The 24598-nt window shown below is 42.3% G+C and overlaps 1 protein-coding gene across 1 annotated transcript in view; it reads left to right on the forward strand.

Moving 5' to 3' along the window:
- Window positions 1-24382, forward strand: part of LOC138784118 (neural-cadherin-like) — a 42281-nt gene extending 17899 nt beyond the window's left edge. Inside the window, exons 15-34 of the mRNA XM_069959633.1 lie at window positions 484-670; window positions 882-1025; window positions 3749-4032; window positions 4136-5753; window positions 7388-7478; window positions 8267-8451; window positions 8702-8940; window positions 9078-9355; window positions 9442-9656; window positions 11221-11348; window positions 12035-12159; window positions 12259-12382; window positions 13598-13778; window positions 13858-14024; window positions 14893-15157; window positions 16474-16654; window positions 17856-18109; window positions 18517-18662; window positions 20473-20532; window positions 23861-24382. Coding sequence (XP_069815734.1) covers window positions 484-670; window positions 882-1025; window positions 3749-4032; window positions 4136-5753; window positions 7388-7478; window positions 8267-8451; window positions 8702-8940; window positions 9078-9355; window positions 9442-9656; window positions 11221-11348; window positions 12035-12159; window positions 12259-12382; window positions 13598-13778; window positions 13858-14024; window positions 14893-15157; window positions 16474-16654; window positions 17856-18109; window positions 18517-18662; window positions 20473-20532; window positions 23861-24280 — 5292 coding nt within the window. The 3' untranslated portion in view covers window positions 24281-24382. The remainder of the gene's footprint in view (window positions 1-483; window positions 671-881; window positions 1026-3748; window positions 4033-4135; window positions 5754-7387; window positions 7479-8266; window positions 8452-8701; window positions 8941-9077; window positions 9356-9441; window positions 9657-11220; window positions 11349-12034; window positions 12160-12258; window positions 12383-13597; window positions 13779-13857; window positions 14025-14892; window positions 15158-16473; window positions 16655-17855; window positions 18110-18516; window positions 18663-20472; window positions 20533-23860) is intronic.
- Window positions 24383-24598: the final 216 nt, after the last annotated feature.

The raw sequence follows: 24598 nt of genomic DNA on the forward strand, positions 1-24598 counted from the left end.
GTCGCTCAATGGACTGGACTCTTTAGCCTGGAAACATCAGAAATTTCTATCAATAAATTACAAGTTATACTGAAACTTTTCCCATAAAGATATATATCAATCTTTTCAGCTCCTTCTGCTCCATAACATGATGCCGATAGCTTAGGCAGCATTTACAAGGTGACAGGTTCCCTTTAAAGAAGTTGTCCCATTAACTTGAGTTTGCTGGAGTCCAATCATTTGGAATTTTTAAACCGGTGGCTGAAGAAGTTGGATGCAACCCTAGGGAGTCTGGGAAAATATGAATGCCGCCTATGGCTTATGACTCCTTTAGGGCTGCATCCAACTTCTTCTCGAGCATGCTTTAGTCATGCTCATCTCTAATCAATACATCTCCTGTCTATACATTGTATTAGAGCATATAGATGTCGTGGAGGGGTCTTCAGCTCAGGATGTCCATGTTGTGTTTCCATCGATTAGTAAATTACCATTTGCTATGCGCAGGTTCAATACAGGATACTGAAAGATGTCAATGAAGACTATCAACATTTCACAATTGAACCTGAGACGGGAGTTATATACACAGCAACTTTGTTTGACCGGGAGAAACAAGCGTCTTATCTGATCGAGGTTCAGTCCCAGGACTCCACAGAGTCCGCTCGGCCAGGGATGCAAGGACATCCCAACACAGGTAAGGACAGCAGAAATGTACAGCAAAACATGCCCCACACTTCCACTAGACCATGGGTAAGGAACCTAGGCTCCCCAGCTGTTGCAAAACTACAACTCCCATCATGCCTAGACAGCACAACGAACAATATGCGCTTGATGAAATGTGAACATGTCCCAATGAGATGGACACCTAAACATAAAGAATGACTTGTGATCTGTCTTCTCCTTAGATACGGCCTATGTGAGGATATTTGTAAGTGATGTCAATGACAATGCTCCAATGTTCCCACAGCAGAAGTATGAGACCAGTGTGGAAGAAGATAAGGATGTGGGATATGTTGTAATGACTGTAAGCGCTATTGATGAAGATGAAGGTAACTTCTTTGTTTTTTGTTCAATTTGCCAGTCTTTTGGTTGTTGTTGTTGTTTTTTTTTTTTTTTTTACAAATTTGGTCATGTGACACAATGAATCCCTCTTAGATTGGATATGTGCAAAGTACTACGCACCTCCAGAAATGCATCATAACTTTAAGGGGTTGTCTGGTTTAGAAAATCAAATCAACTGGTATAAGAAAGTTTTGTAGATTTGTAAATCTTTTTTATTTAAAAATCTCCAGTCTTCCAGTGCTTATCAGCTGCTGTATGTCCTGCAGGAAGCGGTGTATGCTTTCCAGTCTGACACAGTGCTCTCTGCTGCCACCTCTGTCCATGTCAGGAAGGAACTATTCAGAGTAGTAACAAATCCCCATAGACAACCTCTACTGCTCTGGACAGTTCCTGACATGGACAGAGGTGGCAGCAGAGAGCACTGAGCCTAGTGTAGAAACCGAGTACCATATACATACACTACCGTTCAAAAGTTTGGGGTCACCCAAACAATTTTGTGTTTTCCATGAAAAGTCACACTTCTTTACCACCATACGTTGTGAAATGAATAGAAAATAGAGTCAAGACATTGACAAGGTTAGAAATAATCATTTGTATTTGAAATAACATTGTTTTTACATCAAACTTTGCTTTTGTCAAAGAATCCTCCTTTTGCAGCAATTACAGCATTGCACACCTTTGGCATTCTAGCTATTAATCTGTTGGGGTAAGCTGGAGAAATTGCCCCCCACGCTTCTAGAAGCAGCTCCCACAAGTTGGATTGGTTGGATGGGCACTTCTGGCGTACCATATGGTCAAGCTGCTCCCACAACAGCTCAATGGGGTGGTGATCTGGTGACTGCGCTGGCCGCTCCATTACCTATGATAGAATACCAGCTGCTGCTTCTGCTGTAAATAGTTCTTGCACAATTTGGAGGTGTGTTTAGGGTCATTGTCCTGTTGTAGGATGAAATTGGCTCCAATCAAGCGCTGTCCACTGGGTATGGCATGGCGTTGCAGAGTGATCGCCTTCCTTATTCAGAATCCCTTTTACCCTGTACAAATCTCCCACCTTACCAGCACCAAAGCAACCCCAGACCATCACATTACCTCCACCATGTATAACAGATGGCGTCAGGCATTCATCCAGCATCTTTTCATTTGTTCTGCGTCTCACAAATGTTCTTCTTTGTGATCCAAACACCTCAAACTTGGATTCATCCGTCCACAACACTTTTTTCCAGTCTTCCTCTGTCCAATGTCTGTGTTCTTTTGCCCATCTTAATCTTTTTCTTTTATTGGCCAGTCTCAGATATGGCTTTTTCTTTGCCACTCTGCCCTGAAGCCCAAAATCCTGCAGCCGCCTCTTCACTGTAGATGTTGACACTGGTGTTTTGCGGGTACTATTTAATGAAGATGCCAGTTGGGGACCTGTGAGGCGTCTGTTTCTCAAACTAGAGACTCTAATGTGCTTATCTTCTTGCTTAGTTGTGCAACGTGGCCTCCCACTTCTTTTTCTACTCTGGTTAGAGCCTGTTTGTGCTGTCCTCTGAAGGGAGTAGTACACACCGTTGTAGGAAATCTTCAATTTCTTAGCAATTTCTCGCATGGAATAGCCTTCATTTCTAAGAACAAGAATAGACTGTCGAGTTTCAGATGAAAGTTCTTTTTTTCTGGCCGTTTTGAGCGTTTAATTGACCCCACAAATGTGATGCTCCAGAAACACAATCTGCTCAAAGAAAGGTCAGTTTTGTAGCTTCTGTAACGAGCTAGTCTGTTTTCAGATGTGTGAACATGACTGCACAAGGGTTTTCTAATCATCAATTAGCCTTCTGAGCCAATGAGCAAACACATTTTATCATTAAAACACTGGAGTGATAGTTGCTGGAAATGGGCCTCTATACACCTATGTAAATATTGCACCAAAAACCAGACATTTGCAGCTAGAATAGTCATTTACCACATTGTATAGAGTGTATTTGTTTAAAGTTAGGACTGGTTTAAAGTTATCTTCATTAAAAAGTACAGTGCTTTTCCTTAAAAAATAAGGACATTTCAATGTGACCCCAAACTTTTGAATAGTAGTGTATATGTAAAGGAAAACAAACATGCTGTTTTTAGTGAAGTAACTTACATCCATGTACTGTTTTTCTCCCCCATGGATTTAATCACTTCCTGGTTTCCTTTCTGAACTGTGACCCTGCTGTTGCCATATAACAGAGCAAACACTTTCCCACAACCCCCCTTTTTTGCAGGCTCAGTGGAGACTAACTGCCAGTTCTTCCTAAAGATTACAGTTAAACTCAGCATGTCTGTCTCACCTTAGTGGGTCATAACCAAGGGCAACAGGTTAGGAATAATGCAGGTGCATGGAGTATTAGCAAGTCTATATCTCTTGACAGGGCAATATCTAACATGATTGTACTTTTGAAATATGTTTAATTTTACTTAAGTTTGTGCATAGTTTTTTTAATGACACAACCCTTTAACATTTGCAGAAAAAAGTAGGAAAAAAGACCCAAAATATACAGGTTACCGAAAATCTTGTCACTACAAAATCTTCTGACTACAAGTTGTAGTCAGGAAATGTTATGACTGCAACTAATAAATATCTACAGCAGTGTTATCATGATTGTTGTTTTGGGTCGACAGGCCCTCCTGTGGACAATGACTGTATGTTATGTAGATTTTTTAAAGATCTTTGGTTAATATGAAGTGTTTTTCAATGCAGGAGCCAATGCCAAACTACGATATCAAATCACCAGTGGGAATGCCAAAGGAATATTTGATGTGGAACCAGAGATTGGAAGAATATTCATCACGCAGAGTCTGAACTATGAGCAGGACACACAGTTTGAGCTCAGGCTGGTGGCATCAGATGGAAAGTGGGAGAATCATACCCATGTTGTGATCAATGTGATCAACCTCAATGATGAGCCTCCTGTTTTTACACAGAGCGAATATCATGACAGTATTCTAGAGGAACTGACAGATCTCCCGGTGCTTGTGCTGCAGGTACGCATTGAGTTTGAGGGGTTCAAGGGGGTCATTGGTAACTTTGTAACTCAAACTTCATTGAGAAACTGAGTATATATTCTCTCTTATAAATTCTATGCAGGTTTCAGCTACAGATCCTGACCACGAAGCCGATCAAAGTGCCCTCCGATATACCTTACATGGACAGGGTGCCAACAACGAGTTTGTCATTGACCAATTCAATGGAAAAATATTCATGCACAAGGCGCTAGACCGAGAACAACGCTCTACATGGCGTTTCCTCGTTCTTGCCACCGATGAGAATGGCGAAGGGCTGACAGGTTTTTCTGACGTGATTATTGATATTAAAGATGTCAACGACAACCAACCGGTGTTCCTTTGCACATATGATGGCTGTTTCACGGGATACATCCCAGAGAACTCGCCAGCAGATACCACAGTCATGGAGATGACAGCATTAGACCTGGATGATCCAAAAGCTGGAAAGAACGCCATTCTGACCTACAGCATAGTCCAAAATGTCAAGAATGACATCAACCTTAATTTGTTTGCCATTCATCCATCTACTGGCTCCATATATACTGTATTGGGGTCTTTGGATAGAGAGAAGGAGGACAGATACCTGATTGTGGTAGAAGCAAGGGATGGAGGAGGACTAACCGGGACTGGCACTGCCACCATTATAGTATCAGATGTGAACGACCACGCACCAGTTTTCACCCAGAAGATTTACACGGCCTTGGTTCTGGAAAGTTCCGGTATAAACAGTGAAGTGATCGTTCTACAAGCCTGGGACAATGACGAAGGAGAGAATGCAATGATGGTGTTCAGTATTATTGGAGGAGATGATGACCGCAAATTTTTTATAGAAACAGATAAAATCCACAAACGGGGAATCATCCGACTTAGGAAGAAAATGGATTATGAAAAACCCCATGAGAGAGCCTTTAATCTCACCATAAAAGTAGAAGACATGGACTTCTTTAATGTCGCCTACTGCATTATTCATGTCGAAGACTCAAACGACAATGCCCCCGTGTTCTACCCACATTTTTATGATGTTGCCCCATTGTCTGAAGATGTTCCAGTTGGCACCACAGTGACCCAGATATCGGCCATGGATCTTGATTCAGGACTGAATGGAATATTCTCCTACCACATCTTGAATTCTTCTAATCCTAGGAATCTGTTCTCACTTCTTGATGATGGTTATATTGTGGTCTCCAGTCCATTAGATAGGGAAACCTCTCCCTACCACCGGATGCTAGTATTGGCCACTGACATGGGCGAGCCAGCCCTTACAGGAAGTGCAACCATCTTCCTTAGCCTTAAAGATATCAATGACAATGCTCCTGGATTTGAGTCTCAATACAGCCCCATGATTTGGGAAAATACAGAGTATCCACATGTCGTGCAAATAAACAAGACGTCCACACTGTTATATGCAGTAGACAATGACACAACAGAAAACGGCCCTCCGTTTGCCTTCTACTTACTGACTGATCCCCGAGACACCAATGACTTCACTCTAACGGATTTCCACAATGGGAGCGCCATGATCACCGCTCTCCGGAGTTTTGACAGGGAGCTGCAAAAAGTTTTTTATTTACCAATCATAATAACTGATAGTGGAAGCCCCCCCCTGACATCCACCAATACCTTAACAATCCTGATCGGAGACAGAAATGATCACCCTCATTCGGCTGGACTCATGGATTGTACTGTCTACATATATAAGGGTAATGTAACACAAGTGCTAGATGGCCTAACTTCAGTTGTTTCGTTTTAGGTAGAAAAGAATAGATAGATAGACAGACAGACAGACAGATGATAGGAGATAGATAGATAGGAGATAGATAGATAGATAGATAGATAGATAGATAGATAGGAGATAGATAGATAGATAGATAGATAGATAGAGGAGAAGTCGGAGTCGCACTTCTTAAAAACTGTAGCGGGTGCTGTAGGATGCAAGTCCCTTGGCAGGAGGGATCCCCAGATACACAACGAAAGTTCCAAGCACTCCAGCATAAGTGAAAAAAGTAGTGGTTTATTGTAAAGAAAAATTACAAGGATGCTTGTAGACAAGCATCCTTGTAATTTTTCTTTACAATAAACCACTACTTTTTTCACTTATGCTGGAGTGCTTGGAACTTTCGTTGTGTAGATAGATAGATAGATAGATATGTAACAAATTGTAGCGGCACTCCGATGCTTTAGTGAAAACAAAAAGTGATTTATTCCATGAATCAAGAACAACAGCAGCTGCTGTTTATTCATGGAATAAATCACTTTTTGTTTTCACTAAAGCATCGGTGTGCTGCTACAATTTGTTACATATTCAGCCAAGCACCAGCGGATCCTGGTACTCTAGCTGGCACCCACCTGCATGCAACCGAGTGCTGCGAACTATTTGTATACTAGATAGATAGATAGATAGATAGATAGATAGATAGATAGATAGATAGATAGGTTTTCTGCTTGGTTGTGGTGACCTTTTTGTGATAAGAGAGTTTTTGGGTCAAGGGGTCCTGCACTACCAATGGTCCTACTCTAATGGACCTAACAGGAGATCCACAAGCATATGGAGCCACCTCATTTTTATATGTGGCCAGGGCCATACATGGCATGAGGTGAGATTTGTAACTCGCCTCAGGCAGCAGATTAGGGTCACTGAGGGCAGTATGTTGTCACAAATACGCTGTTAGTCTATGTTCATACGACATCTGATGCATATTACATTGAAGTGAATGGTTAATTGATTGTTAAAAGAAGAACGTTCCTGCAGCCGATACAGAGGTATTAGCTGAAGGAACGTCCTGAATGAAGCCTGGTGGCCTGCAGTTTAACAGCGTCCGTTGCTATGCAATGGATGCTGTTAAACCAAGTGTGAACATAGCCTTATTCTCCACTGTTACCTTCATTGGTGTCTTGACCTGCAAATGTTAGCTGGATACAGAGGTAGAATGCAAGACAGTCATGACTGGGACTATTATAGAGGTGTACAGTACACTTTGCAGGCACTGCTGTACACTTAACTATGATTTTCGATAAGGGTGGGCACATTTCAGTGTTTAGAAAAGTTAGATTTGGCCTTGTATGTGGCTATTATAGGTGTGAGGTTTGGCTCCTACAAAATATTCTGCCCAACAAATTTATTTTCTGGCCTCTTCTATCACTAACAATGCAACCGTCTACCATTACATCTACGCGTCTTGTTTTATTACGTTTGCACAAATTCTCAACAGGTCTTCATGTTGTTTACAATGTTAAATATTATGGACTTGGATTGAATTGGTCTTAGATTTGTTCACTGGTTGAACATCATAGATCTCAGATACAGTGATGAGAGTTTGTCATGTCTTGTATGCAGGTATACTTCCTACAGTAATCCTTGGAAAGGTTCCAGCACCAGACCTAGATGACTGGGAGCACAAAATGTATTATCTGGAAAGTAAATCAAGGTAAATATAAGATGCCCTAACTGAGTCTACCATGCATGGGGGTAAGACATTGGGATACATGTTACAGATCGAGATGAGAACAACTCAAACATGCTTGATTCCGATTATTTAAAATTTAAATGGCGGTGGTTGAAGAAGTCAGATGCAGCCCTAGGGGGTCTGAGAAAACATTTATACAGCCTATGACCTATGGCTATATCCGTGTTTTCCAGGCAGCCTTAGGGCTACATCCGATAGGACCTTAATATGCTGGAGTTGTGCTCTTCTCTAGTAACAGATCTTCCAGCATATCTGCTGTGCTATTCTAGTAGCTCCAGAATCCTGTCGGTGCTCCATGTGTCCCTTTTATAATAACCTATAGTTTACTATATTAGGGTCCATTTACACAGACAGATTATCTGCCAAAATTTGAAGCCAACGCCAGGAATGGATTTGAAAAGAGGAGAAATCTCAGGCTTTGCTTTATGACCTGATCTCTGTTTATAGTCTGTTTCTGGCTTTGGCTTCAAATCTTTGGCAGATAATCTGTCAGATAATCTTTCTGTGTAAATGGACCTTCACTATAGTCATATTTACTCTGGTGGACTTACATGGGCGGTCACTTATGTCCTCTGCATTGGCGTGAAAAAACTTGAGAATGAAAAGTAGCCAGCTATGACTGCTATTTGTCGGAGGATTCCGAAGCCAGACCTGCGGCATATCTTATTAGACCCAGTGTTTGCCCTTACTTTTAATATTCTACTGTTAAAAACTATATCTTTGTAATAGTTTTCCTTTTAACCTGGCAGGATCTTTTCTGTCCATGATTCCTCTGGTATGCTGACCCTACGAGAAGGGGCCATGCCTGGTGTTTATAAGGTCAGAGTGAGAGTGACGGATGGAGTGTGGCCGGATGTGGTCTCCACTGTCAAAGTCTTGCTAATAGCCATAACTGAAGAAGAAGTCAACAATGCTATTGCCATAAGATTACGAGGTAGGTGTAGTCCCATATGAAAACATTGTGTGAAAAAGAGGGGATTGTGGTCATCTGAAAGGTCTTTGCCAGCAGTTTTTCATTTTGTCTGTCCAAGCATGATGAAGGGCCATGGGCCAGGGATATAGACCAGGGGTGTCAAACTCATGGCCTTCCATCATGCCTGGACAGAGAAAAGGGGAAAACCAATTGAATTTGATGCCATTATTTACAGCTGAAGAGTCGATAGCCTTCTTTCTTGTTGCTCCAGGTATCAGTGCAGAACAGTTCATAGACCAGACACAAGGGATGATGATGATGAGTAAATACGAGCAGATGAAGAACCTCTTATCGGAAATCATGTCCTGCACAGAAGACGATGTCCATCTCTTTAGTGTACTGAATGTTCCAGATCTGTCCAACTCCACAGACGTTTGGATTTCCATTTCCGGACTACCCTATGACCAACCTGGAAAGTTAAACGGCATTGTGGCTCTGCATCGGGACAAGGTCTCATGTAAACATTGTATCTAAGTCCATGAATCTCAATGTTTTCTCAACGTTCAATTTTATTATTCCATAAGTAGACCTATATTTCATGTATATAGATTAATGTGGCAGCTTTACTAACTCCATATTCTCCACAGTTAGAATCAGCAATGGGCGTCCAGGTGACCCAGATTGGAGAAGAGGAGTGCAGAACTGCACAGTGCAACCACAAGACTGGATGCGTCCTTAGACATGTGTATAAGCATCTCCCAACAATGGTCCGGACTGACAGCGTTGCCTTTGGGTCAGTGACCATTGGGACCCATGTCCACTGTTCCTGTGCTTCTCGAGAACATCAGCACCTTTCCTGCTCTTCATATCCAACCAATCCCTGTTTTAATGGGGGCATCTGTGTAGACACAGAACTTGGATATAGGTACTGTATTGAGCATGCCTGATGACATTCATGTTCTATTGCTATTAATAGGTCTAGGGTATTAGCCCATCTTCTTTGTTTGCCAGATGTGAATGCCCCCCTGCCTACCATGGACCAGCATGTCAGCAAACAAAACGCTCATTTACAGGACAAGGCTTCGCCTGGTTTCCTCCACTGTTCCTCTGCTTTGAAAGTCAGATCTCCTTGGATTTCATCACTGAAGAAGCTGATGGACTTCTACTCTACAATGGTCCTATGGCATCCCAAAACCGCGGCGAGTCGGAAGATTTCATTGCTGTAGGTGAGACTGTCAGCTTTGTTCATGAGATATCTTCATCAGGCTATGTTCCCACAACGGGAAAGAGATGGACGTCATTTTAGCACCAGAAGATGGTCAATTGATATTGACGGCCACAAATAAATGTTCATGTTCATTATTTGCGGCCATCTTTTGCCGTTAAATGACTGCCGTCCAGAAAGGCGGACATTATTTTCCTGTTATGTGAACATAGCCTCATTGTGTATCATTGCGTGGATGCTTAAAGAGCTATTTGTGGAAATCCACACTAGATTATACCTCCAAATGTAGGAGAGAAGGATTTGGTAAATGTCTATGCAACACAATACAAATTGGCATGCCATTCATGATCTATAGATATGGGGTGACCCTCATCTAGTAGCTACAGCAAATCGTAAATAAACTTCTACTCTAAAGAACCTGAGATCAGTGTTGAGCGGACCTGTCAAACCTTTCGGGTTTGGCTACATTCTCTGAACCCAAACACTCAGCATTTCATTCCCTGGAGCAGCTGGAGAAGTTGTATCTTGCCCTAGCGCTGCCAGGAAAACATGGATAAAGCCATAGACCGAACCCAAACAGTTCTGCATAACACTACCTGAGATGTCCATGCATTATAAGGGAAGCCCATTGATTTAAAGTGATACTGTTACCCCCTTACTCTATGTGTGGTTCTCCGCAACATCTACACACTTAGTTACTGCACATTTGATATAAACCTGTATAACACTTGTCTGTGTCTTCTTTTTGCCCTAAAATCGCTTCATTTTATTGGTGGACAGTGTTACCTACGTGGGGCTTTATAGCAGTTGGGCCCTCTCCCCAGCCAGGAGATGGGGTTCAAGTGCCGTGAAGCCCCGCCTAGATGACACTGTTAACCGAATGAGAACAGTGTATGGTTATGTTCCCACACCAGCTTTTCTTGTCCGTTTGACACCTGTCTTCTTAGACACCAAAGAATGGATGTCATTTTATAAGGCCGTACGTTATTTTTATAATCATCCCATTATTTGGCTTCTAAAAGATGTTCATCAAACTACTAAAAAAAAGCCAATGTGGGAACATCTTAAACAGGTTCATAGAGTAAGTACATAGATAGATGAACTCATGGCTATATCCATGTTTTCCAGAACTCCCTAGGGCTGCATCCAACTCATGCAGTCGCAGGGAATTGAAGGCCGAATATTCGGGTTCGGAGAACATTGTCGAACCTGACCAGTTAAATAGATCCGCTCAACACTAGTGACAGATCATGCAATGAATTACTGAATATTATAGAAGAAAAGTTTCATCACTTCCCCCAGAGAAAACCCCTTCAGTAGTTCCTCCGTATTTGTGTAAGGCAATGTCTAGTTGGCACGTACGGGGAATCGAACCCCGGTACAATTGTAGTCATATTGCGTTGCACACCCCATATGGTATTGTTACATTACGGATCAGAAATCATAGGTTGAATTCCATCCAGATGTGTTTTTTGAAGAACAATTTTCCATATAATGCAGACATTGATAAATAATGCACAATACTTATACACTGTCTGAGGATAATATCTGTTTATGTGATATAGAGCTTCAGAATGGATCACCTTCCTTGGCTATTAATCATGGCTCTGGATCCCTCATTCTGAAGTTTAACAAGAAGATAGATGTGTCGGATCGCCAGTGGCATAACTTAAAGATCGTGAGCAATGGAAAGGTATGAAAACATCAGATAGATAGATAGATTGATTGATTGATTAGAGCTTTGGCTGTAGCTATAATGGGAATTGTAGTTTCGCAACAGCTGGAGGACCAAAGGTTTTCTATCCCTGGAATAGACAGTTACCAAACAAGGAATTGGAAACTGTTCTGCTTTCTGTAAAGGAAACTGTCTAGTTTATAAAGTCCTGTGATTCCAGCAGCCTCAGCACTATTTCAAGCAAGCAGCCACTTCCAAGTGGGAGAGGTAAGGGTAGAAGTAGTAGCAGCAGGTTTACAACACTGTAGACAAATAGAACAACTTTGTGTTAGTCACTTAGACAGAAGGAACAGACAGCTGGTGTATTCTTTTCAGTCTGACACTGTGCTCTCTGCTGCCACCTCAGTCCATGTCAGGAACTGCGCAGAACAATAAGAAAATCCCCATGGAAAACCTCTCTTGCTCTGGACAGTTCCTGACACAGACAGAGTTGGCAGCAGAGAGCACTGTGTCAAACTAAAAAGAATATCCCACCTCTACCAGGACAAACAGCAGCTCATAAGTACTGGAAGACTTGAAGATTTGTACTGGAAGATTTTTAAATAGAAGCAAATTACAAATTTATATAACTTTATGACACCAGTTGATTTAAAAGAATTTTTATTCTCTGGAGTACCCCTTTAACTTTCTTATATTTGTGTTAGAAAGTGAAGATGATCCTTGATCACTGTTCAGAAAAAGCATTGGTGAATGGAGCAGGGGCCTCCTATGATATACCTGGAGATCGCTCATGGTGCGAAGTTTCAGGAGAAACACCTGGAAAAAAGAGGTGGTTATAAATATATAAGTTACCCACACAAATATATATATATATATATATATATATATATACACACTGTGTAAAAAAAAAAATTTGTTGTCTACCTAGGTTCATCACCGTTTATCAGCCCCTACAACTTGGTGGAGTAAAGCTCTTTCCGGCTGGCATTCATCCTTCTATACATTTCAAAGGCTTTATTGGCTGCATCAGGAATCTCCAAGTTGATAGCAAAGTAAGATGAAGTAGTCCAGTCTGATCCAGACTAGAAATCATACAGATCTGAGCAACTATGCAAGAGCCAAATTATGATGATGACTGGGTCAGAACATCTCCACAAAGTCAGGTCCCTGATAAGCAGGGGTTAATGCCTACCAAAGCCGCTCCAAGGGAAGAGAACTGGTGATTTGGCAACAATTCCGTCCAACCCCAATCCAGTCCAACCCCATAGAAGACAAAAGCATCATGTGGTGGTTTCTGTGACATGTACCTTGAAAGAAAATCTATCAACTCTATACCCTGCTCAGAGCACAAGTAGTATTGCTGAGCAGCAACATGCATGCCTCCTCCCTACCCCACCTGCTCCTGCCCTGCATGGTTGATATACAGCAGTGAACCCTATGGGCCACATGTATAATCCTGCGAACTGATGATTTTCGTCGGAAAGTGCTGATTTGCGTATTTTTTTATACGCAAATGGCAGATTTGTGAATAAAATATTCGCAAATCGGCACTTTCCGCCGAGTATGCCAGGGGGGGCGGAAAGGGGGCGTGCAGTGGGCGGAACAGAGGGCGCGGACTCAGAGTCCGCGCGATTTACCATCCGTTCCGCCCAAATATACGCCGAAAACCTACTCCAGTCCTCAGCTGGCGTAGGTTTTCGGCGGTGCGCACGGGATTTATGTAGAGGCAGTCCGCCTCTACATAAATCTCCGTAGCGCCGGAGCTGCGGGGGTATTTTTAAGTCCGGCGTAAAAAACGCCGGACTTAATAAATGCCCCCCTATGTGTCAATCAGTCAAAACAGGGAAGAGGAGGGAGGAGGCATGCATGCCTATGCACTTCCTATATCTGAGCATGATATAGAACATATAGATTTTCTTTAACTGAGCATATAGGGGGAGATTTATCAAACATGGTGTAAAGTGAAACTGGCTCAGTTGCCCCTAGTAACCAATCAGATTCCACTTTTTATTCCTCACAGACTCTCTGAAAAATGAAAGGTGGAATCTGATTGGTTGCTAGGGGCAACTGAGCCAGTTCCTCTTTACACCATGTTTGATAAATCTCCCCCATATTGTATACATTTTATAGGTGAATTTTGTGAAAATATTCTGTTTTGTACTAATATTAGCCAAAATAATATATTTTTGGTATAACTATATACAGGGCATGACTATTGGAGGATTGGATTAGTAGTATAAACAATTCTACTGTATGTATTTCCTCAGGTCTATGACTTAGAGCAGCCCATAGACTCAGTAAATAGTGCTGCCGGCTGCTCTACATTAGACGATCACTGCAGGGCGACTGGATCGCCCCATTGTGGAGGACATGGATTCTGTAGAAGTGAATGGAACTCGGCTAAGTGTGACTGCCATCCAGGATTTTCTGGAGAACATTGTGATACAGGTAAGCCATGGCCATGAGCGGAATAGCATTATATAATGACATACAATATCCCTGCTGATGTCATTCCTTTATTTGTTAGTGTTGCAGGAATGGAGCTTCGAAAGAGGGAGTTGGATCCATTTGGTGATGCACCATTCTCTTAGCCCGCACATTACTCATATACAACTCCTGGTCCGTACACGAACGGCTTCCTCCACTATTCTCCATCTGGTGTCTAAAGACAGATCTTCATTCTTGCGGTTGGAGGTGGGTGCAGTCAGACGCCCATCAATCAAACACAGTTGATATGAGTATTGGTCCTTTTAGACAGAGCGATAATTCGCCCGATCGTACGATTAACGATTTTAAATGAACGATGTGTTTTTTATAACGATCAGCGTTTAGACGGAACGATACATCGTACGGAGAATCGTTTTGCGATCACTTAAGCCTATCTCACACATAGGTCAAATTGTTGAAAGACTGTTTACACTGAACAATCTGCAAATTTTTTGCGAACGATCAACGACGATTTGAGAACATGTTGAAAGATCAAAATGAACGATTTCTCGCTCGTCGCTTGATCGTTCGCTGTGTTTACAAGGAACAATTATCGCTCAAATGCGATAGTTATCGTGCAAATTCAAACGATAAACGCTCCGTCTTAAAGCACCTCAAGTTCTCATGTACTAATCCATGGGAACGTACCCTATATATATGTTGACTGCTAATGCTTTACCTAAGACCATCTTATGCTGCGTTTACATGGAATGATTATCGTGCGAATTCGCCCGATAACTATCGAATTCGAACGATAATCGTACAGGTAGATAATCGTACGTGTAAACGCTGCGAACGATCAAACGACTAACGAGAAATCATTCATTTTAATCTTGCAACATGTTCTAAAAATTCACAGATCGTTCCGTGTAAACAGTCGTTCGCCGATTTAACCAATGTGTGAGAGAGGCTTAAGCGATCGCAAAAAGATCGCAAAACGAATTTCCGTACGATATATCGTACCGTCTAAACGCTGACCGTTATGAAAAAAATCGTTACTCCGACATCGTTAATCGTATGATCGGGCCAATTATCGTTTCGTGTAAACGCAGCATTGAGCTCCTATATCTTTCAGGTGGCTGAGGGACATTTTGCCATTCGATTTAATTTCGGAGAACGAAACCTTATGACCAGACTGCCTCACATCCGGATAGATCATGGGCAATGGACGCTGGTGAGCCTAGAGCGTTATGACAACATGTTCACCCTGCGGATTGAAAGAGGTGGCGGAGTGCGAGAAGTAACATCAACTATTGGAAAAAACAAGCTGTTTGATGTAGACCCATCCAATGTTTTGCTAGGAAACAGCTTACCACAGCAAGCAGAGAATGATTTCCAAGGTGAGCGCCAGCGTGGTGATATAATAATTCTATACACCTGTAGTGGATCCACTTAGTGTTTTACACTCATGGAAACTACTGTCTGGTTTTTGAATTTCAGAAAGTAGACCCCATGGTTAGGCTGGGTTCACACTACATTTTTACAATCCATTTTTTTCATCCGTTTTTTGCAAAAAACTGACACATTTGTGCGCATCCATTTTGATCCGATTTTCCATTGACTTCCATTTTAAAAAAAGGAACAAAACATATCCATTTGTTTTAACGTACACAAAAACGTAGTCGACCACATTTTTGTGTACGTTAGAAAAATGGATACTTTTTGGTTCATACTTTTTTATAATGCAAGCCAATGGAAGAGCGGATCAAAACGGATGCACACAAATGCATCTGTTTTTTCATCCGTTTTTTTTTTTTGCAAAAACAGTTGACAAGAACGGATTGTAAAAACATAGTGTGAACCCAGCCTTACATGATAGCTCTGTATGGTGGCAATGCCAGTGATGTACTAAATACTGCTGATATAATAACACCTTTAGGCCCTAGTGCTATTAGCCCATTCCCAAGAACATAAATGATTGAAAAGATATTATGGGTTCAGAAAAAAAAAAAAAAAAAAAAAGTATGTGTGTGTGTGTGTGTGTGTATATATATATATATATATATATATATATATATATATATATATAAACACACACATATCATTTCCAATATAATATGCATATTAATTGCCCAAATTAAGGGTGCGTTTACACAGAAAGTTTTATCTGACAGATTTTGGAAGCCAAAGCCAGGAATGGATTTGAAAAGAGGATAGATCCCAGTCTTTCCTTTATGACCTGATCCCTGTTTATAGTCTGTTCCTGGCTTTGGCTTCAAAGATCTGTCAGATAAATCTGTCTGTGTAAACGCACCATTACTATTGTTGGCTACTTGTAAGTAGGCTTTCTTTAAAGGGCCATTCTGGGTTTTTTTTGTTTTTTTTTTAAATTAACCAGTAAAAGAAAATTATATTGTAAATTACTTCTATTAAAAAAAAGTAGTTATTAGTTCTTATTAGCTTCTGTATGCATGGGAAAAAGTCACGTATTCCGTGGCAGCAGAGAGCACTGTGTCAGACTGGAAAGAACACTTCACTTCCTGCAGGACATACAGTAGCTGATAAGTACTGGAAGGCTTCATTTATTTTTCAATAGACATAATTTACAAATCTGCATAAGTGTGTCTTTTATCCAGCAGTCGTGAATTTACCATTGTAGCACACAAGCTAACATGCTTCTAGTCTAGAACACATCCATATAATTGTTTGTCCACAGGTTGTCTGCGTGACGTGTGGATTAATGGCTACTTGCTGCCAATAGGCGGAGAGGAAAATGAGTACAGTACCGCGGTCAGTTCCGAGGGGATAAACAGCGGATGTCACTCGGAGGTTTGCAGGAACCAACCTTGTCAATCTCATCTCAACTGCATAGATTTATGGAGAAAGTATAAATGCAAGTATGTGATATCTCAGCATCATAACAATAGGGGGGTCAAATACCCCATAAAGTACAATGGGGAAAACCAAAGCTTTGGCTGTCCAGGCATGATGGGAAACATAGCTTTTTTACACCAGAAGGGCCACAGTTTCTTCTTCTCCCTGCCCTGAAGGTGTAGACAGGTTCATGGAATAAAACCTAAGTAAAAGGAAACTGATACTTGGACAGGATTTTAGATCTTCTTATAGGCAATGACATGGGCCAATCTGCAGCTTCTGATATTCATTGGCTGACACTTATTTTTGCTGCTTTACAACATATCCAACTTCGTATATGTTATGGGGATCTCTTGAGGCAACATTCAGAGGCGTAGCTACCATAGAGGCAGGCCAGGCAGCTGCTATGAGACCCGTGCAGCAGGGGGACCCGGGGATGCACAGGGAAGATAAGAGCCGTCCTGTGTCCTTCTCCTTAACCCATTATATACTGCGGTGTGTAAGCGACCCAAGGTTGACTTACATGCTGCAACACAAAAAAGGGTTAAAAAGGAGAAGACAAGGAGATCTCTGTTTCACTGCTCTGATAACCCCTGACCTCTGTTCTCAGAGCTTCATGTAGAGGTCATGGGTTATCAGTGCACAGGCAATGAAGCAGAGAACTCCATGTCTTCTGCTTTTTAACCCTTTTTTGTGTTGCAGCATGTAAGTGAACTTTGGGTCACTTACACACTGCAGTACATAAGGGGTTAAGCAGAAAGTAGTCTTCTCCTGCACCTATGTGTTTAACCATAAGGGCTCCATTGATTCTAATTGAGTCGCGTCATAGAGGGGAGGGAATTCCCTCCCACTGGGGGCGGGCCGGCCGACCTCCAGGGCTTCAGCTCGGCCCGGTGCCGCTGGATAGAACGTTCTATCGGTGTGTTAAATTCAAGAGGATGTACCTGGTGGTACATCCTCTTTAAATACAGTGGACTGACAGAGCAAGCAGCCATTGGCTCTCTGCTCTGCATGTCACTCTTGTGGCTGCCGACAGAATTCTGCCTCAGGCCACAAAAGATTTTATTTTTTAGTCACCAAGCCTATATATATTATATATATAGTGCTTTGTGTTGTGTGTAGGGGCCCGTACCGTTTTTTTGTTATGGGGCCCCATGAATCCCAGCTACACCCCTGGCAACATTTGTTGAGTTCCTCAAACCATATGATTATTTGGCTGTTCAGATGTCCGGAAGACAAGGTTGAAGTGATGAACAATGTGACAGGACAGAAGCAGTGTCACCCGTCACCATGCACAAGGTGGAGCTGTCGAAATGGAGGCACTTGTGTAGTGCAATCCCAACATAAGTATGTCTGCCAATGCAAGGACGGCTACAAGGGAAGGAGCTGTGAGAGCAACTCGGCCAGGACAGGAAAAGCCATAGGCCTGAGCTCAGGATCCATACTAGCCATCAGTATGTGCCTTCTAATCTTCATAGGTAATGTATCAGACATTTTCCTCTTCTTTATAAGATTGTTTTCTTCTCTGCTTAAAGGGCTAGTCCCACCTCAACTAACATAGTTATAGGATTCATCTGGTAATTTATTTTTGTTAACATAATCATCTAGCAAAGTTGTCTCTGATATTCTGTTTTTCCTTCCTATTGTTGACAGCTCGGTGTCTAGGTTACCGACCACCACTCTGCCACTCTGCTCTAAAAGCAGTGGTCTACCTGTATATATAGCTATGGTATTTTTATTTATATATATTATACACTTTGGGTGACATTTATTACGACTGTTGTACCCGTACACCGATCTTAAATTAGGCCCCGTCCGGATTTACTAAGGGGTGAACCCAGATAATTAAAAAGTTACATCCTCAAAAATCATCATCTTGTTGCAGCTTTGTTGGTCTCCTATACAGTATGGAGTCAGTGGGGACGGTCTAAGTTCCGGAAAGGGGGCGTTTACCATATACCGGCTGAGCACGAGAGCTGGGAGGACATCCGGAGGACTGCTATAAATTATAATGAAGGAGACCATGACCAGGTACAGAGCCCAGCACAGCAATAAAAACTCCAGCATTATCATGTACATATCACATTTTATATATATATGGGTTGTTATAGTGTGGATCTACTTTTCAACAGTATATGGCATCAGCTCGGCTTATGATGCTTGTGGTGTAAAGTCTAGTATTTCCCTCAGTAGTGGGGGGTAGGGATGAGCGAACCGTCTGAGGTTCGGGTTCGTATGATTCCCGCTGTCTGCCCCTCTGTGGAGAAGCCGATAGTTCAGGTTCGTTTCGCTCATCCCTAGTGGGGGGAGACCTCTATAGTGCCATAATTTTTAAAAAAATTCTTTCAAATCAACTGGTGTCAGAAACTTCAGAGATTTGTAATTTACTTATTTAAAAATCTCCAGACTTCCAGTATTGGTCAGCTGCTGTATGTCCTGCAGGAAGTGATTTATTCTTTCCAGTCTGACACAGAGCTCTCTGCTGCCACCTCTGTCCATGAGAGGAACTATCAGAGCAGCAGCAAATCCTCATAGTAAACCTCTCCTGGTCTGGACAGTTCCTGACACGGACAGAGGTGACAGCAGAGAGCAGTGTGTCAGACTGGAAAGAATACACCACTTCCTGCAGGACATACAGCAGCTGATAAGTAGTGGAAGACTGGATATTTTTTAAATAGAAGTAAATTACAAATCTCTGGCACTTTCTGTTTTGATTTTCGCCTTTAAACAGGTCCCCATTGGTCTGATACTTCCTGCCGTCTATCTGGCGACTGTTTTTTACTCTCACACCCTGTGTTTGGTATTGTTAAATGGTTGGATTTGTTACTACAGACCTGACTTTCAGAGACCCACTCTCCCACTATCCCAGCACAGTCCAAACCAGGCCACAACCCAGGCTCCACTATTTAGGCCACATTTAGTCTTCGTCCCCTACTGAATATATACCTTCACACTACCACCTTCTTTACATACTGAGGTCTCTTATTTTAATCCACTCCTGGTTTTGGTTGCAATACTGACTGAAATATACTGACTGAAATATATATATAGTGTAAACGCAGCCTCGGGCTGTGTTCACACTACGTATATTTCAGTCAGTATATGTATATTTCAGTCAGTATTGCAACCAAAACCAGGAGTGGATTAAAAACACAGAAAGGATCTGTTCACACAATGTTGAAATTGAGTGGATGGCCGTCATTTAATGGCAAATATTTGCTGTTATTTTAGAACAACGGCTGTTATATTGAAATAATGGCGGTTATTTACTGTTATATGGCGGCCATCCACTCAATTTCAACATTGTGTGAACAGATCCTTTCTGTGTTTTTAATCCACTCCTGGTTTTGGTTGCAATACTGACTGAAATATACGTAGTGTGAACGCAGCCTCAAGCTGTATGGGAGTTACATGCACTTTGTACAGCACTCTGATCAGCTGTATTTGGCTTCCTAACCACCTTCAGGCCAATGGCAAAGCCCTCAATACAGAGAGGTGGAACCTGTAATTTATTGGATATTTACAGCTTATCCTGTGGATGGAACCCCCCTTTAATAAGCCACTAAGGCCCACTGACTTCTTCCTGTTAGAGAACCCATTTATATTGTTACATGATGAAGCATGAGAAGCGAAAACCCATTGGGGGAGATTTATCAAACATGGTGTAAAGTGAAACTGGCTCAGTCGCCCCTAGCAACCAATCAGATTCCACCTGTCATTCCTCACAGACTCTTTGGAAAATAAAAAGTGGAATCTGATTGGTTGCTAGGGGCAACTGAGCCAGCTTCACTTTACACCATGTTTGATAAATCTCCCCCATTGATTCTATTGTTATTTGCAGCGCTGGAAGAAAGCGGACAGAATAAGTGGAGCAGTAAACAACAAAGGCACAAAAGTCATAGTAAGTATATACTTCTACATGTCACCAGCCAGCTACATGACCCTGCTACAACACGGCTTTATTTTATGTTTCAGGGGAGCACTTTTCCCACAATCCCGGCAGAAAATGCGAGTTTGCCGGTCTCTGCAGGCAGCCATTTTTCATGCTTTTGCTGTGACTCGGTCCCCTGACAGTGAGCCAGTCCTGAGTGAGCAGGTGAGCACACAGCAGCTATGGATATAAGAGCGCGTGCAAGCGTGTGTCACCCTAACTCTGGGGACATGATAAATAACTGCTGGCAGAGACTGGCACAGACTTGGTGTATTCCATCAGAACAATGCTCTGCATATACAAACAAGTCTGGATACACAGGACAAGTCAGGTGATGACCTCATCTCATGGTCTTACCTGGAAATGAATCACGAAAGGGAGCACTTTACTATGTCCATGCTATTATATAGGATGTAGGCCTCTATGGCAACAACATTTCAACATTCAGCTTTAAAGGGAACCTGTCACCAGAGACGCGGGCACAGTGTCTGCCCGACCCCGCGGTGCAGCCCCCGGATACTTACCCTTTCCGGCAAGTCCCGCTCCTGGAGCCGAAGATATCAGCGCCCGAAGCCATGCGCCCTGTATTATGCAAATTACCTCAGATGAGTCCGATGCTCATAGAGAATGAATGAAGCCGTCATTCTCTATGGGCATCCGACTCATTTCTGCAGCGCGCGGGCACAGCTTCAGGCGCTGATATCTTTGTCCCGGGACCGGCTCCAGGAGCGGGACTCACCGGAAAGGGTAAATATCTTGGGGCTGCACCCGGGGGGTTGGGCGGGCTCTGTGCCCACGTCTGCGATGACAGGTTCCCTTTAAAGGGGTTATCCAGCGCTACAAAAACATGGCCACTTTCTTCCAGAGACAGCACCACTCTTGTCTCCAGTTTGGGTGCAGGTTTTGTAAGGGTCCGTTTACACACACAGATTATCTGACAGATTGACAGATTTTTGCAACCAAAGTTAGGAATAGACTATAAACAGGGAACAGGTCATAAAGGAAAGACTGAGATTTCTCTTTTGTTCAAATCCATTTCTGGTTTTGGCTGCAAAAATCTGGCAGATAATCTGTGTGTGTAAACGGACCCTTATGCTGCGTTTACACGGAACGATTATTGTGCAAATTTGTACGATAACAATCGAATTTGAACGGTAATTGCACGTGTAAACGCAGCGAATGATCGAATGACGAGCGAGAAATCGTTCATTTTGATCTTACAACATGTTCTAAAATCGTCGTTTGCAAAAAATTCGCAGATCGTTCCGTGTAAACAGTCGTTCATCGATTTTTCCTATGTACGATATAGGCTTAAGCGATCGCAAAACGAATTTTCCGTACGATATATCGTTCCGCCTAAACGCTGATCGTTATAAAAAAAATTACTTGGAAATCGTTAATCGTACGATCGGGCGAATTATCGTTCCGTGTAAACGCAGCATTACTCAGTTCCATTGAAGTGAATGGAGCTTAATTGAAAACCACACCTGACCTGGAGACAAGAGTGGTGCTGTCTCTGGAAGAAAGTGGCCATGTTGGATAACCCCTTTCAGCATATCTTTACTTCACAGCAGCCTATATAATCTTGTATTATATCGGGATATAAAGGTTCTTAGTTTCACTTGTAAAATAAACTTTATAAATTGCAAAATCTCTTTTAGAGTAGCTTCACACACACCGTATCGCAGCGTATTTTTTGCTGCGGATCCACAGCAGATTAGATCTAAATAACTGAACACAGCATCAAATCTGCGCCATCAAATCTGCTGCGGATCCTATGTGTGTGTGTGAAAACACCCTTAAGATTTAGCTCTTAAAATTAAACCCTGTATACATATTACAAAGGGGGTCCCCTCTAAGACCTCCCAACAGTCTCCAACTTTTCTTCTGCCAGGGAATGTCTTCAGGCAAAACCATTTTTTCATGATCCTGCAGGGGTTGAGCTTTGGTTGTATGGGGGCGGGGTTATGGATGAGGTTGGAGTTAAGTACCTAATACAACCCCCAATGATGTCCCTAGTATTGCAGTTAACCCCCCATGAAGCCCTTAATATTGCAGTTAACCCTCATGAAGCCCCTTTTATTGTAGTTAACCCCCATAAAGCCCCTTGTATTGCAGTTAACCCTCCATGAAGCCCTTAGTATTGCAGTTAACCCCCCATTAAGCCCTTGTATTGCAGTTAACCCTCCATGCAGCCCATGATATTTCCCCATGAAGCCCCTAGTATAGCAGCTAAGCACCCCCAACCCAACCCCTTCCAGATAACCTTTGTATTATGCTAAAAGATTACAGCTCTGAGGCCTGCCGAATTGTTAATGTAGCTGTGGATTATAGTACAGAGTGTAACTCAGGATCCGGATGAGCAATGCAACTTATTATGATGTGAACTGTTTACTAGTTCCCTGTGTGTTCTCAGGTAAATCAGGAGCTCCCAGTAATATATGTTTGATAGTCTGGAAGAATTATCATTTATATAAACTTTTGAGATTTTACCCAGACATGTTAAAAGTTTAGCTCGCACTGTGTCTCAGTGCTGACACCCGCTGTGATCAAGATCCCCGGCCGGCTGCCCGATCCAACTGATTGCAGGTGTCAGACACCATTATGCTGCGTTTACACAGAACGATTATTGTGCGAATTTGCACGATAACCATTAAATTCGAACGATAATCGTACGTGTAAACGCTGCGAACGATCAAATGACAAATCGTTCATTTTGATCTTGCAACATGTTCTAAAATCGTCATTCGTAAAAAATTCGCAGATTGTTCTGTGTAAACAGTAGTTTGCCGATTTAACCAATGTGTGAGATAGGCTTAAGCGATCGCAAAACAAATTTCCGTACGATATATCGTACCGTTGTGAAAAAAAATCGTTACTCCGACATCGTTAATCGTACAATCGGGCCAATTATCGTATAGTGTAAACGCAGCATTATAGTCTATGAAGCCCGGCTCCTACAATCAGTCGGATTGAACAGCTGACCACAGAGCGGAGCATGCTGCCGGGCACTACACCTGGCAATAACTTCAGATCGCAGTGGGTCTCAGGGCAATCTAAACTTTCAACACAACTGGGCAACATGTCAACAGTTTTTATAAATGACAGTAATGCTAAACGCGTCTGATTTAAAGGAGTTATCGAGGATTTATTACAGTTCAGCTCCAGTCACTTCAATGGAACTGAACTGTAATACCACACCCAAACTGAAGACAGCAGAGGTGCTGTTTCTGGAAGAAAGCTGCTATGTTTTTCTAAGCCTGGACAACCCCTTTAACTGAGCGGCTTCTCTTTTCAGAATGGATATGACCTCCAGAAACTAAGAAAGCCAACACAAGCAAATACCCATCGGCTCTGTGCTACCTCAATTGAACAAAGAACATCAAAACTGTATCATAAGCCAAACCATCTGCTCAATGTCGACAGATCCAGAGGACGCTTCCATTCAGAAGAGACGACTAACACCGAGAGCAGCGTCTCCAACTTCCAGGAGTGCATGGCTCATGTTATCTGGGCAGCAGACAATGATGGGACAGGCCGTCCTTCTGATATTCTCCATAGTTACTGTGCAGAAGGCCGTAACTCAGCACTTGGGAGCCTGAGTTCACTATGTTCTTCCAGCACCGATGGAGACTTGAGTTTTGGTTACCTAAGTGATTGGGGACCAAAGTTTGACAGACTTCGAGATCTCTACCATCCGTCAGACACTCAAGTGTAGCTAGATGTTAGACATGTTTTGTAGAGCCTAAAGCCTCATTAATTTATAATATAGAGGTTTTTATATACAGAACATCCAATAAAGTTACTAGGAGAATTAACATATGGACTGGCTGTATCCCTATTCAACCAGAGGTGGAAAAAATCATACAGTACCTGATAGGATTCTCAGCTGTGGACAATCCTTACTAGAAGGGTTCTATGACAATGAGCTGGGGACAGGATGTGGCACAAATAATTCCCCAAATATTCACCAACTCTATGAGGCCAAGAATATAACCAACTATGTTCTACCATAGCTTATTGTTGCACTTATTAA

The sequence above is a fragment of the Dendropsophus ebraccatus genome, chromosome 2 (genome assembly GCF_027789765.1).
Source record: "Dendropsophus ebraccatus isolate aDenEbr1 chromosome 2, aDenEbr1.pat, whole genome shotgun sequence".
Lineage (NCBI taxonomy): Eukaryota > Metazoa > Chordata > Amphibia > Anura > Hylidae > Dendropsophus > Dendropsophus ebraccatus.